The 14,827-nt window shown below is 42.0% G+C and overlaps 1 protein-coding gene across 1 annotated transcript in view; it reads right to left on the reverse strand.

Annotated features, from left to right (window-relative positions):
* Positions 1–3,922: 3,922 nt before the first annotated feature.
* GLG1 (golgi glycoprotein 1) overlaps positions 3,923–14,827 on the reverse strand; it is an 82,396-nt gene continuing 71,491 nt past the window's right edge. The window contains exons 14-26 of the mRNA XM_032987461.2: positions 14,270–14,332; positions 13,490–13,603; positions 13,006–13,094; positions 12,006–12,123; positions 10,960–11,052; positions 10,286–10,423; positions 8,809–8,932; positions 8,321–8,463; positions 7,992–8,093; positions 7,467–7,574; positions 6,710–6,830; positions 4,703–4,809; positions 3,923–4,213 (exon numbers count right to left, since the gene is read on the reverse strand). Coding sequence (XP_032843352.2) covers positions 4,046–4,213; positions 4,703–4,809; positions 6,710–6,830; positions 7,467–7,574; positions 7,992–8,093; positions 8,321–8,463; positions 8,809–8,932; positions 10,286–10,423; positions 10,960–11,052; positions 12,006–12,123; positions 13,006–13,094; positions 13,490–13,603; positions 14,270–14,332 — 1,488 coding nt within the window. The 3' untranslated portion in view covers positions 3,923–4,045. The remainder of the gene's footprint in view (positions 4,214–4,702; positions 4,810–6,709; positions 6,831–7,466; positions 7,575–7,991; positions 8,094–8,320; positions 8,464–8,808; positions 8,933–10,285; positions 10,424–10,959; positions 11,053–12,005; positions 12,124–13,005; positions 13,095–13,489; positions 13,604–14,269; positions 14,333–14,827) is intronic.

The raw sequence follows: 14,827 nt of genomic DNA on the forward strand, positions 1-14,827 counted from the left end.
TAAAGTTGTTGTTTTAACAGAAGTCGCCATCCGACTTGAACACAATTTCTCTACAACATTATGGGATTCGAGTGATCCCTCTGGCTTGTCACATTTCTTCGCTCCATGCCCACCCACAGTTAGTTTCTGTACTTAGAGACATTCACTCCTCTCCATTATTTTTCATACCATGCGCTTACTGTGGATTCTTTCAGATCAAGACTGGTTACATTCGCATGGATTTAAGTGTCAGATTCTGGGTGAAATGCTTAAACTCTGTTACAGAATTATCTGAACTTCATTAGGACTTTTCCCAGCCCTTTGCAGCGACACAGACATACGGGTACTCGACTCAGCTTGCTGGACAGTACTTGAAGTGCCAGGAGTTTTGCTCCACTCCAGCAGCCTGAACGACAGAAGCGAGGCAGGACAATCCCAAATTGAAACTCAGCAAAAAAGGACTTGATTAAACCCGCTAGGCAAGCGACTAATAAGCTTGTTAAGATCAACAAGATCTAGCAGGAGCGAAGGAAGGAGGTGCACATCATGCACAGTCCCCTTTCCCCGTGTCACCTAAACACGCCATCATCTAGGAAGCTTAACTTGTTAACCCTGGCAGTAGCAGGGGGGAAATGAGGAGCTGCACGCCTTGCACATCCCCATCACCTAGCCCTTCCACACACCCCAGGAGCATCAGCATCACCATTTCTAGAATAAGCTAAAAGAAGGTTTTTTGATGACAAGGAGGAAAAAAAAAAAAAGCCCACCACCTCTCAAATTGCATTCTGTGGAAGGCAGCTTCCTCCACCGAGAGGCAAGCGTCATGAAGAGGAAGGGGTACCCCAGGCTTTGCCACACCACCACTCTTCCCTTGGCTGATCACAGCTATTTCTAGCACTGTCAATTAGATCAGAGGAGTTGAAAAGGCCCCCTCAAGTTCAAGGCAACAGCAGTGTCTCTTACCACCACCAATGTTTCTTTCCTGGCCAATGGCAAACAGTTACCTGCAGGCGAGATGTTGTGCTGGCAACAGCACAGGCAGGTTATTTTTGGGAGAGAACTTGTGTGGGCTTCTGTGCTTTTGAGACCTCTAGAATTTTAGGTAGAAGTGAAAAGGAGGAGGATGTTTCAAGGCTGGTAGATTTCTAGTCACGAATAAAGCAAATTTCGTCACTGGCAGTGGCAGGAGGCCCCATTTTAAAACACGAAGAGATAATGATGCTCAATGATAAAATGGCCCCGACCCTCTGCCAGTGTCATACCTTTCAAAGGCGAATCCGTGCCCTTGCCGTGACAAACGGCATCTGAGGGAATCATGCACAAATTTACTGAGTATCCTACCTCTGCTTCAGAGGGCCTCCAGACACACAGCTCTAACACCACCGCAGAGCACCCGCCCTGAAACCAAATCCCCAGGTGAGCCTGCTGACAGAGTCAGAAACACCGCCGACTGCAGACCACCACCGCTGTAGACCACAGACTCCTAACGCAGCGCTCCAGGCACCCTTACCTTTACCTTCTCCAAATTAAAAAGCAAAAAAACCAGAAAGCCTTACATCTGAAAGAAAGTCACCTTCAGAGCTGAACAGGGTTTACATTCAGAACTATGGCTACGAACCTACAATTTTCACTGTAACTTCTTTCGGAATTTAGTGGAAGATGCTATTTCTAGACAATAAACCATCTAATTAGGCTTTTCAAGCTAATCAGGTTACAAAACGCCTTTTCAAAACGTCACAACAGTTTAAAAAAAGCCCTCCGATAGCAATTTAATTATGCCTGATAGACACTTCGAGAAGCAGGACTCGTGCCAAGCAAGCAAGGCTGCATAAAGATCCCACTTCCCTTGCCTGCAGCTCTGCGAACACACCCGTCTGTACAGCAGTCACTTCAGCACTCTGTCAAGTGAAACAAAATACAATTGCCAAACTAACAATTTGTGGCGTTCCACACCTGTGCTACCTCAAGAGACACAATCCACCATTCCTCTTCTGCTCCACTTCACCACTTTGACAGAGGCCAGTTAAGTTCCATTAGCACCAGGGAAAAGGGGTGAGAGAGAGAATTCAGGCTTAAGTTTCTGTTCTACCTAACCACTTAGCTGCAATTTTACCATGCACTAATTCTCCACTGAACCTTCACTGCTCAGAGTTTCACTACCGCTTGCCTTGTGTTTGTAATACTTTGATAGAAAACCAGAAGTGTTTGCGAAAGACTCACTGGCATAGTAAGTCTAAAACTGTATCACTAACAGTTTGCTGTCCATCCTCGGAGTGGGAGGAAGGTACTTTTGCCAAAAGCTTCAGCTGCAGCAAAAGCTCACAGTATTTTGTATACGCCATTCTGTACACACAGCATCATCTGAATCAGCTGGTCCACACTCCAAAGTGTCTCACAACCATCTCCACTTTTCTTCTAGGGAAAAATGTGGAGAAATGGAAATGTCAGGTCTTACCTAGCAGTGTACTAAGTGGGAAAATAAAATTATGGTTCTAGCATCAGTGTAAGTTGGACAGTTTCAGGCACATGATTTTTACCACAGCACACGCAGGCGAGCACACCTAAAAGGCGAATAAAGGATATCCTGCTGTACACCTGGACTCTGGTGCAGTCACTTCCAGATTTCACCAACACACTCAATCTTTCAGCCAAAGCACATGGCTTATGAGCTCCATACCTCTTTGTACCCAAGGAACAGAGACACGGTAAGAAGAGGTCACATCTATGGGCACAGCTGTTCTGACACACCTTCTTTGGGCTCTTGGGTATATCAGGTTCTGGAAGTGTAACTATATAAAGCCTGAGTGCACACGTTGATGGTAACAATGTGAAAGCTACTTCCCTTAAAAATCCAGATGTTTCTGCCTTTCATACAACACTATCATCCTCCCATCCACTCCTGCTTGGCCTTCTGGACCAGCACCCCTGTCCTACCTCCAAGGAAACACCAGTTGCTATTGTTGTGGAAACGAAAAACACTCTTCAGTGCTACCATTCAAGCCATGAAGACCCAGACAGGCCAGTTACAAACCACTGCACTAGCCCACAAGTAACCGTTTCACAGACGGAGCGTGTTGAGTGTTCAGTTGCTTTCTGCATCACTGACAGAGCATTGTTACCGCCAGCGTGTCAATACCATCTGCAGATAGCTAATTTGGAAGGGTAACAGCTTAGCAGCAGCAAGGTAAAATAAAAGGAGTGTTAGAATTTTACTGCATCATCGCTAATGAAGTTGACCGAGTAACTGATTGGGGCACTTAACGCCTGCTGACAGCAGCGCTGCACACTACTGACAGGCTCTACATGCCCCACACCTACACCGTGTCTTTAATCTACTGAAATACAAGTTGTACAGCTCACATGAGTGTTTGATCCTGGTCAGTATTTTATTCTATCTTGCGAGTGGCAGAGGAAGAAAGGGAGGGCATCTTTTCAGGCAAAAAAAATCCACAGTCACAAAAGCAGGATATTCACTAGAAGATGACACCAGTGTCTGGTGTCCTTAGGTTGTCCAAGACTATGCTCTGAAGATGCTTTACATAAGATGAGCAAGATGTCCAAAACAAGGCCAACTGTGGTGTAAGATGCAATTCACCCTTTAATTTCCTGCCTCAATTTCACCCAGCCACAGAAGATGACTAGATTTCAGTATGAACCATTACCTAAATCATATAGTCGGTATGCAGATATATGTCTTTCTTTAAAAATTTACTTAAAAACTGCTTGAGCTGCAGGTCGTATCAGTCTGATTTGGAGAGTGAAGGCAGTTCCAACAGTACAATAGAGACTTGTCTACAGGCAGGTAAACGAGAGTCTGCTAACAAAGGGGTAACAAAAGCTGCTGGCTGGGCTGCCAATCTTGCACACAAACTTTCATAGGATGAAGATGCTGTGGATGAGATCCAGGATGGGAAAACTGAGCCAACACCTGCTGCTGTTCTAATTTTTTTTTTTTTTTTTTTTTTTTTTATTCTCCTCTCACAAGAGGGGGTGGGTAGACTATACAGAGGAGGGCTGTACAAAACTGGGCACTGGGCAGGCATTTCTTCAGCAGGCAATCCAGGCTCTACCTGTCCTTGAGCTCTCTTGTCACCCGCTTGGTGATGCGTCCACACATCAGGCCGATGAGGAAGAGTACACAGATGCCAACCGTGATCACAGATAGTATGTAATTCTTGGACGGAGAGGTCATAACTTGCATGGCAAGGTCAGAAAAGCCTTCTGCCGGGGCAACCTGGAGGTGAGAAGGGAACAAATGAGACAAGCTGCGCTTCCCATGCGACCCTCAGCCTTGGCATTTATCAGGTTTAACCTCTGGTACTGCTACTGCCTCCTGTCATCACCAGCCTTGGCCTGAGCCACAAACAAGCAGGCCGGCAATGATTCATCTGAAGGAACTGCTGCTCAGGAGACAGCTTCGTAACGGGAAGTTCTGCTGACCCTACTTCATTGCGCCAGACCTTCTCTACACGACACCAAGCCTCGCGTGCACAGAAGAGTAATTCTGAACTGGTGAGGAGGATGCATCCCAGATACAGAGAGTGAGATATACAAGTTCAAACAAGGAGACCCGATTTCAACTTTTCCGGACCAAACTCAAAATGCTAAACTTCATTCAGAGACAAGAATTTCATTACAGTTGAAGTTTTTCATAAATAACTTGCAACAGAAAGATCCAACACAAAAAAAAATAAAAAAAAAAATGAAATCTTTACATATTCACCTTTGCAGCATAGCTCCACATTTCAATACGATCATTAAGGCGTTTCTTGCATTCAGGCTGCAACCTCACACGCTTATCTTCCAGAGCTTCCATTAAGCATGACATTTCTGTAATGCATAGAAGTTGGCGTTACAAAAGAGAAACAGTGGCTTCAACATGTTACAGAAAGGCTGCTGAAAAGGGACACTTCAATTCTCATACAGGCTGATGGTTAAATAGCTTTCTAAACAGACTTGCCAGCCTGACAGACTGTACACAAAGCCCTGTTGTACCCTGGAAGCTAGCAATTTCACTAAGATTTGTGATTAATATTGCATTTTGAGACGTAAGGAATTTTTACTTCCAGAAAGAAATTACAGTCCATGTCCAAGATGTAATTTATGTGATCTACGTGAGATTTTATAAAGTCCTACAAATTTGTACCTTCAATAAGCTGTACTTTAAATTCTGTACCACTATCCTTTAGAGAGAACCAGTATCAAATTCAGCTCAGGAAAAAACAATGTTATCTCCTTAGGCTTGTTAGGAGTTTCTTTTGATCAACAAAATATTTTGGAAAGGCTTAACTTCCTGAGTTTTCACAGAGTCCTGTGGAAAGGAAACGGGATCACAATATTCTGGGTGCCTACAGAGCCTCTTGGCTAACTCATAAGGTCTTTCATATGCTCATACGAGACACCAACATAAAATTTTGTATTTTATACTTCTGCTGTCTTGAATCATCCCTAACTGGATGCTTACTGCTTTGCAGTGAAGAGTTATTTTTTTCAGAGCAAGCAGGCTGCAAACTTTAAACTAACTCCGGACTTTTTAAACACAATAGTCAGTTCAAACACTCAGAGGCAGATCCCTCTCTATGCTACAGTCTTCTGCATACCTTCAGCACAAACACATCAGAACACACATCAAAAGAATTACAACAAAACAGGAATAAATAAAGGAGATCTAGAATTTCAGAAAGGCATTCAAGTAACCAGCACAAAATAATCCGGAAAATACTTGGCTGCTATTTTTAATGCCAGATAAATTCAGAAAGATGGGAAAGTTCAGAACTTTTTTCCCCAGGAGCTTTCCTTAAACAGCCATACATACATACTATCCAGCTAGTTAACGTAAAAGAAGTAACAAAGTCCTTGACCTCAAACAGGAAAAGAATGAGTTAGGAAATAAATAAATGATGCTTCGAGTGGTCTGAACCTGCTGAACTCAGTCTTGGAAGATTTGGAACAGTTGATGAAGTTTCAAAGCCTTTAACTGCTATGTGAACTTAAAGTGTAGTAGAAGATTACCTACGCCCTGTAATATTGGAAAAAAACTGGAATCTTTAAGCAGAGAAGAAAAAAAAGATTAAAGGACTTCAGTTTAATTTTATCTGTCAAAAATACTGAAACAAAGAAGCCAACCATGGATAAAGACTGACACAAAGAAAGGAGGACCAAATGGATTAGCTAAGAATGAATCTTGTGAAACCAAACTGATTTGCCTCTGTAGGAGAAGCAGCTTAGTTCTAGGGACGCTTCTGACACAGTCTGATATAACATTGTCATATGTAAGCTTGGGAGCTCTATCTTGTGTGAAGCTGATACAGTGCGGGAGATAAACCTCACTGAAAAATGAGTTCATGTACTTCAGTCCAAGTGCATTAAGAGCTCATTTTCAAAGGGATTTAACTGAGGAGGGATTTTATAGAAGGGTTACGGATCTGGCATCACACATTATTGTGAAGTAATCATATGAATAATGGAATATAAAATATATTCATTAAATTTGCAGATAAGGCCGCAAGGATATTTTATCAGGATTAAATAACAGCTCCAAGAATAAGTTCTGCCTTGGAGGCAGGGAAGGACTTCTTGATACCCATCTTCCACCACCTCTGCAGCTGTTCCCACCTTACTACCCACAAAGGACTGGTGGAAATCTCATACTTAAGATAAAGCTGGTAAGAAAACGCAGCTTAGGACTCTCGGGACTGAGAGGTTGTACAACCAAAGCACAAGCACTTACGGCGTCCTCTCCCTGGTGGAATGGCAGCACAGTGGTGTTTGATGTCTAGGGCACAGGCTGTGTGGAGCACAGGGTCAACAAATATATCTGCTTTGCTTTCCTTCAGCATGTTGAGCACTTCCTGGGAAGGGGGAAATTACAAGTACATCTCAAAAAAAGGAGAGAGAGAACAAGAAACTCATACTGCTCAATGTTTCTGAAAGATGCATCATCTTTTTAAATCCAGGATCACGAGAAAAACCACCACTGTCCCTGGAGGAGGCTATGAATGCTGGTTTAGGCTGGATAAAATATCATGGTTTATAAGGGTTAACATATTTATGTTCATTAAATTACCCATATTAATCTAAAATATAAAGTCAATATGCCAGGATTACTTCAGTTAGAACTGAAATAATGTGCCACAGCCATGGGGCAATTCACAGAGCCCTTGATTACAGCCAGTGCCTAGGTCATACCCAGCACTCAGGAAGCCTGCAACGGAGACAGCAACAGAAAACAGATTAGTAACAAGAAACTTTGGCAACCATAATCAAGAAAGGATCCAAGCCTGGAATTGCAAAGGAGGCATTGTCGGCACAATTTTCACCAGCAAATTGAAATTGAATTGCTGCAGGCCACAACTGAGATGTGTAAGGAAGTTTGCAGAGCTCTGGCTTCATACTAGCTAGAACACTGCCTGCGCTGCGATCTGGAAAAATCAGACTTCTACAGGGATGGGATGCCTTTTAGAGCACATTCAATTTATTTCATTTACCTTCTTGCACATTTCCGTTTTTATTTTCAGCAGATTCACTTTCAGACATTCTTCCACCTGCCCAGTCTGCTCCTGAGCTGCTGCTTCTTCTGCACACAAGCTGGAAATCTGTTTTGAAAAAGGTACTTTAACAGAAGTAGTTCACAACGATCATTCTGCCTTTCAGCACATTTATATTTCAATACGTTAGATCATCACAGGGTGCAGCTAGAGAACACACGATGAGATATTTCTCCCCCCCTAGAATCCCCAAAGCCAAACGCAGCCTGGCTCATGCAATATGCATACCCTTCGAAACCCGACAGCAAGAAGTCAGCATTGCTGTATTGAGGAGGAAGGCAGGGAGGAAAGCAGCATAGAAACCATGTGAAGATATGAAATAAGCAATACTTGAAGCACGGGCGGTTCGACTATCAAAAGCAGAAGCTCAAAAATCTGCGTTCCAGTTAAGGTTGACAGGACCAAGCATGAAGGATGAAGGGAGTTTTCATCCTGAAAAAGTAGCCGTGGAGCTACTTCTCCTACCTCTTCAGAACAGTGCATCTGAAGTTGGGGATCCAGCCGATAATCCAGAGCTGATTCCTGGATAATCACTCGAATTTGATCCTCGCAGTCTGGAGAGAGACGCTATTAAGCGGAGAAAGTCATTAACCCACTCAATGACCTTTCTTTTCATAAATCAATCACCTTGCATTTTAACCTGCATATTCTGTAGCACTTATATAGGAGCATAAAAACTCATTTACTTACAGCCTGTTACATACACTGAACACGCCACAAGGCCAACTTTCATTTGTGATTCAATGAGGGTTGCTCAACGCAGTTTTTCGTTTGCACGCACCAGCTCTACTCACCTGGTCTGCATATTTCAACTTCAGGCATGAGATGACTTGTCCTTCCAATTCTGTATCATCCTTGGCCCTGTTCAGGATATTTTGGCAGAATTTTGGTATGTCTGCTTTACAGGCTTTCCTGAGCACTGGATTTAAGCGGTAATCTAACCAAAAAAGATGACAGAACTTCATTAGAGTACACATCTCTTCACATTACAGAACATAACACTCCAAAAGAGATTTGACAGAAATTTCCTGGATGATATTGTACCACCAATAAAATTTAATATGGGGGAAAAATAAAATTCAGTTGTGAAAAAAATACTTTTTTTTTTTTTTTCAGAAATAAAGTGGATCCAAACACATGCTGACCCTTAAGAACCTTACTGAATAAAGTCAGTGTGTGCACTGATAACCATGAAGAATAAAACAAAGCAAATATTCTTTCAGCCATGCAGGCCACTCAACAGCTCAGGCAGGTAAGTTAAGTATTTTTCAGACAAGAATACCTGTGTTCTGTGTAATCTGGCGCTTGGTAATCATTTGCTTGCATTTAGGATCCATCACTTCACTGTTCTTGTTTTGTTTCAAACACTGCAACATATTTTTTGAGTCTGCTTCTGGACAAAACCGCTACAAAAAAAAAAAAAAAAAAAACAACAAAAATCAAAAACCCCAAGTTTCATCACTAAGCACTTAAAATACCCCACAACTATATTCATGGAAGAGAATAACCACTTGCCCAACCCAGAGGTACACAGACACGCTCCCTAGCACTGACACCTCCTAATAAATAGAACAGTGCTAATCTCTAAATTAACTATGGAAATTAATATTTCTGTTTATGGAGTGAGCACTACGTTGTTGAGTCTTGACTGGTTTCTAGGCACTAGCACGTGTTGGCAGTATCCAGAGCAATCTGCCTTTATTTTCTATTCTTACATTACAGCACACTTCGCAAGAAATAGCCACAAAATTAGGTCTTATACTCAATTATTTGTACTCCCCTTTATTTTAGAAACTAAAAAGGGAATCTTTTAAGTTTATACACATACTGCTGTTCTGCATAAACACTAGCTGGACAAAGCAACAGGTAAAGACTTCATTAGTAACACTTAGGACAAAGTAAGACCATACAGAATGAGAAAGGAGAAAAGTGCTCATTGATACCAATCTGCCCCTTCCTGCCCTGAATTAGATAGTCAAAAGTGAACCAGTTTACCCAAAATCCAGACCTAGGTACTAACTTCTTTTTTTTAGAAACTAATTCTGTAGGTGTAAGATAAGGCTGTTGCATCTTCTAATCCTCACCGTTTTGGGGAGATCACAGGTCTTTTTTTGAAAGCATGAGTCTGTACTGGAGAGCAATAAATTCTCAAGATGCTCCGCTCCAGCCACAGTATGGAGTCAGGGTACTGCATACACACCACACAGACCAGTCTTTCAGGGCTTGCAATTCTGGCTACTGTTTGACAGTGTCTTGTATTAATGTTCACTGCTGCTTTCCACATGGTACCACTTTAAGCCAGCATTTCTAATTTTAAGTTTTGCACGATCTTGCCTGCTTTATCAGTTTGATGGAAGTCTGTGTGCGTCAGGTCAGCAGTGAACTGAAGATGTCACTCCTCCCTGTAATCATAACTTCCTTGCCTTTGCTAAAAGCCAATCCAATTCCAAACCGACTGGATGAAAACTGTATTAGAAGCCTCGGCACAGACTTCCTCCTCAATTCTGCTAGCAGTTGGTAAGACAAACTTATTAGTGCAAATGCTTCGATCACTTATTTGGAGGAAGTAAAGTTGAAAGAGAAGAGCCCTGAAGAAACCTCAGCCCGATTCAGAGTTAAGGAACAAATTACTTTGCAAATAAGCAACTGTACTTCTGAAACAACACAGAAGTCTGGTAACAAGCCTTTACAGGAAGCTCAAAACTGACAGAGCTCTTCCACCCCACCTTCCCCCTCTTGAATCAGCACACTACCATTACCTTGATCATCTGCTTGCAGACTCTCATGAGCGTGTAGTCCAGTTCTGGATCCATCATCTCCGTCTCCTGTAGTTTAAACACCTTCTGGTGGCACCGGGTACTCAACTGCTTCTTGATTTCTTTCAGGCATTCAATAATCTACGACACAGTATTAAAGCCATAACAGAACACAATGTTGATATCGTTCTGTCAAATGCTGCTCAAAACGCACAGCTATGCGTTCCCCTAATGGCTATCTTCACCTGATTTGTGCAGTTAAGTTCCCAATGCCTAGCTTTTATCACAAGTCACTACCAATGCTTATTTCCAGGACTTGCTTTAAGCTCCTCTTTTCTCACAAAGATGTAATGAGATGAAGAGGGTCATATGGACTTACTCCAAAACCCCAAACCTCACCTTGGAGACATTACGCCTAAGAAATCTTCAGCAATATTTGCGGTAACCAGATACCAATAGCTTAAAACTAACATTAACTGAAAAATGAAGTGCTCACAGCATTGCATCACCCGGGATTAATGCCTGCAAACCAGTGAAACAAAAAATTTAACATTCCAAAATACTGCTGAAAGATTTCTGAGATATCAAAGTGAAAATCTAAAGCTGCACTCACAGGGGCAAAAGTGTTCTTCAAAAGTTTTCAAATTAAATCATAAATTATTAATAAAATCCATTACCTGAGCATTGCCATAGGGCACGTTTTGGCAGTAATTCTTGATGTCACTTTTACAAGCCTCATACAGTTCTGGTTCAAGTCTGATATCCTCAGTCTGCAAATACATTACAATATGAACTTTTAAGTAGAACTCTAGAAACTATTTTACTTTGTTAACCTATTAACTAGAGTCCTCTACCCAGAAAAAGCAATCAACTCTCACAACAGGCAGGTTGATTTCTTTGAATTTAAGGGTCTTGAGTGTGAGAAGTGATTTTAGTGGGAAACCAACTTTGCAAATCCATGCAGTGGATCAGCTGGCTTTTTACACTGCAGCTGACAAGTTGTTTCCACTGCTCCTTCTAAAAGGGCATCATCACAAATATACATGACAACTAAAGTCTTGCATATTAATAGCCACCTATCTATTGGGTGATCTGGCGGATGTGAATGACGTTTCCTGCTTTTAGTGATGCCCAGCATTTGAATTCTTCCATACAAAGGCAAGCGTGCTGCCTCTTCTGGTATGGGCCTAGTTAAGGTGAAGCTTTAACACTCAAACAATATCTACTGGACAAAGACCTTAAAGAGTTCCATTGCTGCAAGCAGTGCAGCAGGAAGCTGAGAGGCAGCCTTGCCTACCAGAACAAACACTACCCCTATTTATCCACTGAGCAACTCACAGCAGCTGGAGCCGAGTTGCTTCATCTGTGCTTCTTTCCTCAGTCTGTAAAATGAAGCTTTTATTCTCTCCTAGAGGACTTTAAGGACATCAGCATGTGTAGCACGTTGCTATCTAACACTAAACATAATCACTTCTAGCTGAAATTCCAATGACCATTTAGTTTGCCTTAGCCTTCATGAGACTATATTTAAGGCATTAGACAATCATTACTTTCACCGTGAAGGGCAATTGAGCCTCGCGTTGTAAGAAGAGTGGAAAAAATAAATTAGATACGTCTTATAAATGAGCTTCCTTTTTTTTTCCCAGGGTGGACAAACCAGGGAGTTTTAATTGGAGGACCTCTCTAGAAGAGCGGGCAGATCAAGTGTTTCATGCATGTTTACCATCTCTAGCTCCTCAACACGCAGCTGTTTGCGGCACTTCAGAGAGACCCTGTGCTCCTTGGCATCCTGCAAAGTATCATTACGCACAGTTGTGCTCAGGCAGATCACTACATCCACCCTGCAGAGAAGAAAACAGCTTTTTACTCATACACCCTTCACATAGACCAGCCAAGATTGGTGTTAGATCACCACATCAGAGAAACTGACCCCAAGAATCCAAACGCAACAAACTCCTTGAGTATCTGTGCTTACTTCTATAGCCTGGGTACAGCTCCACGTAGAGTAGCTGGATCACAATGAACACCTAAATCTGATGCTATCTAATTGGCGTCTAGATCAGCAGACAGGAAGATATTCAAAATCCCACCACAGCCCTGCCCAGCAAGACCTCTGCTCTTAAATCATGTGAGCACTTCAGAAAAGCTTTACTTAATCTCAGAAATAGGTGAAGGTGAATACCTACATGGCATTGCAAACAGTCCTTTGGCATTATGGGAAGGGCATTTATATCATAAAATGCAAATAGTCTTGCTATCCACGAACAGGATTGACCTTGTGTGTAATTTAGCCTTACATCATTGCAGCAGGCCATTAAAAAACCCCTTCTACTGAAATGAATAAACCAGCTAAAACAAGTGGGATATTTTCCCTTCCCAGATCAGCAACTGGAACACCGGTCCCCTGCATCTTAGAAGACAATGAATGTACAAAGGATATAAAAGATCCTGGGACTTGCAGCTCACTAATCATAATCATTAGTGAGTTTCAAAGCAAGAAAAATAGAGGACAGGCTTGTATGCAAGAGTAAAGCAGAAGTAATTTTAAAGAGGCAGGCAAAGCCTCTACCTTAAGCATCTGTAGAACACAGTCAGTTAGGGAACACACACAAAGCAATAAGCCTTTAAATGAAGTCCAGTGTTTTCTGTCCTATCATGAAACGTCCTGTAATGCTATCACATATTTATACAATCAGATTGCTGTTTGGTCAGGTGCTACATACTTTTTTTTGATGTTGGGGCAAAGTTTCAGCACATCCTCCTTGCAAGCCATTTTAAACTTGTATGAGAATCTGAAATCTTTCATTTGAACCTGCAAGAGAGAAATGAGGAAGAAAAGAAAAAAATTTTGGTCACCTGGAAGAAAAAAAGAATGAAAAGCGTTGCCCAAAAGAACACTTGTTGAATCGTACAACCAGCAAATGCTTTTGTCCACAACTTAGTGAGGAAGCAAGGGGGATGCTGCACTGCTGAAGAAGCTGGGACGCTATCTAGCATATGCCAGGAAGGAAGGAGAGCCTGAAAATAAATCATCTCCAGAAGTGACCATTTATGACCAGGCATGCAAGTCTGAATTCACAAGAGCTCTTTAAATACAGTGGGAAATCAAACTCAGAGAAGGAAAGGGTTCGTAATAAGCTAATTTCTGTCAACACGCTCAATAAACAGAGCAGGCTTCCACTGATAGGGGAGAAAAGCACTGCTTACCAGCTGGAAATGAGTAACTCCGATTGCACATTTTTCATTCATTTCCTTCTGGTGTTTGTTCTGTATTAGACACTCCATCAGGTCCCCAGAATCAATCTGGTTATCTGCAACTTCCTGAAGAAGAGATGAAAGGCTTAAAAATGACCTACTCTTACAAGTCATGATTTTTATGCTCCTTTAGACCAGGAAATAATGAAATTTACAGTCCTGCTTTACTGTGAGCTTACACTCACCATTAACTGACCATGAGAGTTGTACCATACATAGATATAGTCCAGAAAAGAATCATCGCAGGCACGTGCTCACTTCAGACACAGGAGAACACACTGCAGAGACTCAATGCTTACATGAAGTATTACAGTTCGGTGCCCTCATTGCTATGTAACTACTCAATCCTAGAGCAATGTAAGAAGTTATTTCAGCAATGCTGAGCAGCTGCACAGAGTGGAGTGGCTAGACACGGTGCTCACGGGCAGGAGGAAGGAAAAAAGTTTATTTTTTAGCCCGCTGTCAAGAGTGTTTTTTTCCCATTATGGGGGAATTTTCATCTTCAAACTCTGGCTTTTACGCCAGGGCTCTGACAACAGCAGAAGTACCAGATGGAACTAACAATTTTTTGGTTTAGGGTGGTTTTTTAATTAGAGATTTTTGTAACTGCTTATGTCTGATTTTACTTTTGAAGTGTAGCGCGTACATCAAGAACTAATACTAAAAATCCTCTAACCTTCCCCACACGGTGTTTTTTCCCCAAAGATGTTCACAATATTATGTAGTACTCACGTGACAGAATGTCTGGATAATGGGCTCACACGCTCTCATCAGCAAGGCTTCAATTTGAATGTCCTGCAGAAAATATGCATTTTCACAGTGAATGGACAAGAAAAAAGGCTCTGAAAAACACCTTGATAACAAGTTAAACTCAACCCAGTTTTCAGAGCTTTGAAAGATGCAATCCAAACAGCTTTGCCCCTCAGTTCTGGAAATCTTAGGGTTCACTCTTGCCAACAACATGGCAAATGCAAGATGAGCCTTCCAGCTTAAGGGAAGAGCCTGGTCTCTGCAGAAACTCATTGCTCAGATATTTCAGCCAACCTTCTCCAAACTGGATGCTACAGCACCGGGAATCACCTTACACCTAGGCAGGAGTTAAAGAATAATGATAGCTCAGAGCAAACAATTTTGTAACTACTGGAAGGAGCTTTCCCTAGGGCACAGTGCAAATTTTAAGAGATATGGGGAGAAGGTTGGACAAGAGTCAGACATGCAGCTTCATAAAATAAGCTGCTGACTTCACTGAAAACTTCTGATGATGCACCTGACAGTTACTTCTCGCAAAAT

Source organism: Tyto alba, unplaced genomic scaffold, assembly GCF_018691265.1.
Source record: "Tyto alba isolate M040663 unplaced genomic scaffold, T.alba_DEE_v4.0 Super-Scaffold_26, whole genome shotgun sequence".
NCBI classification, from domain to species: Eukaryota; Metazoa; Chordata; class Aves; order Strigiformes; family Tytonidae; genus Tyto; species Tyto alba.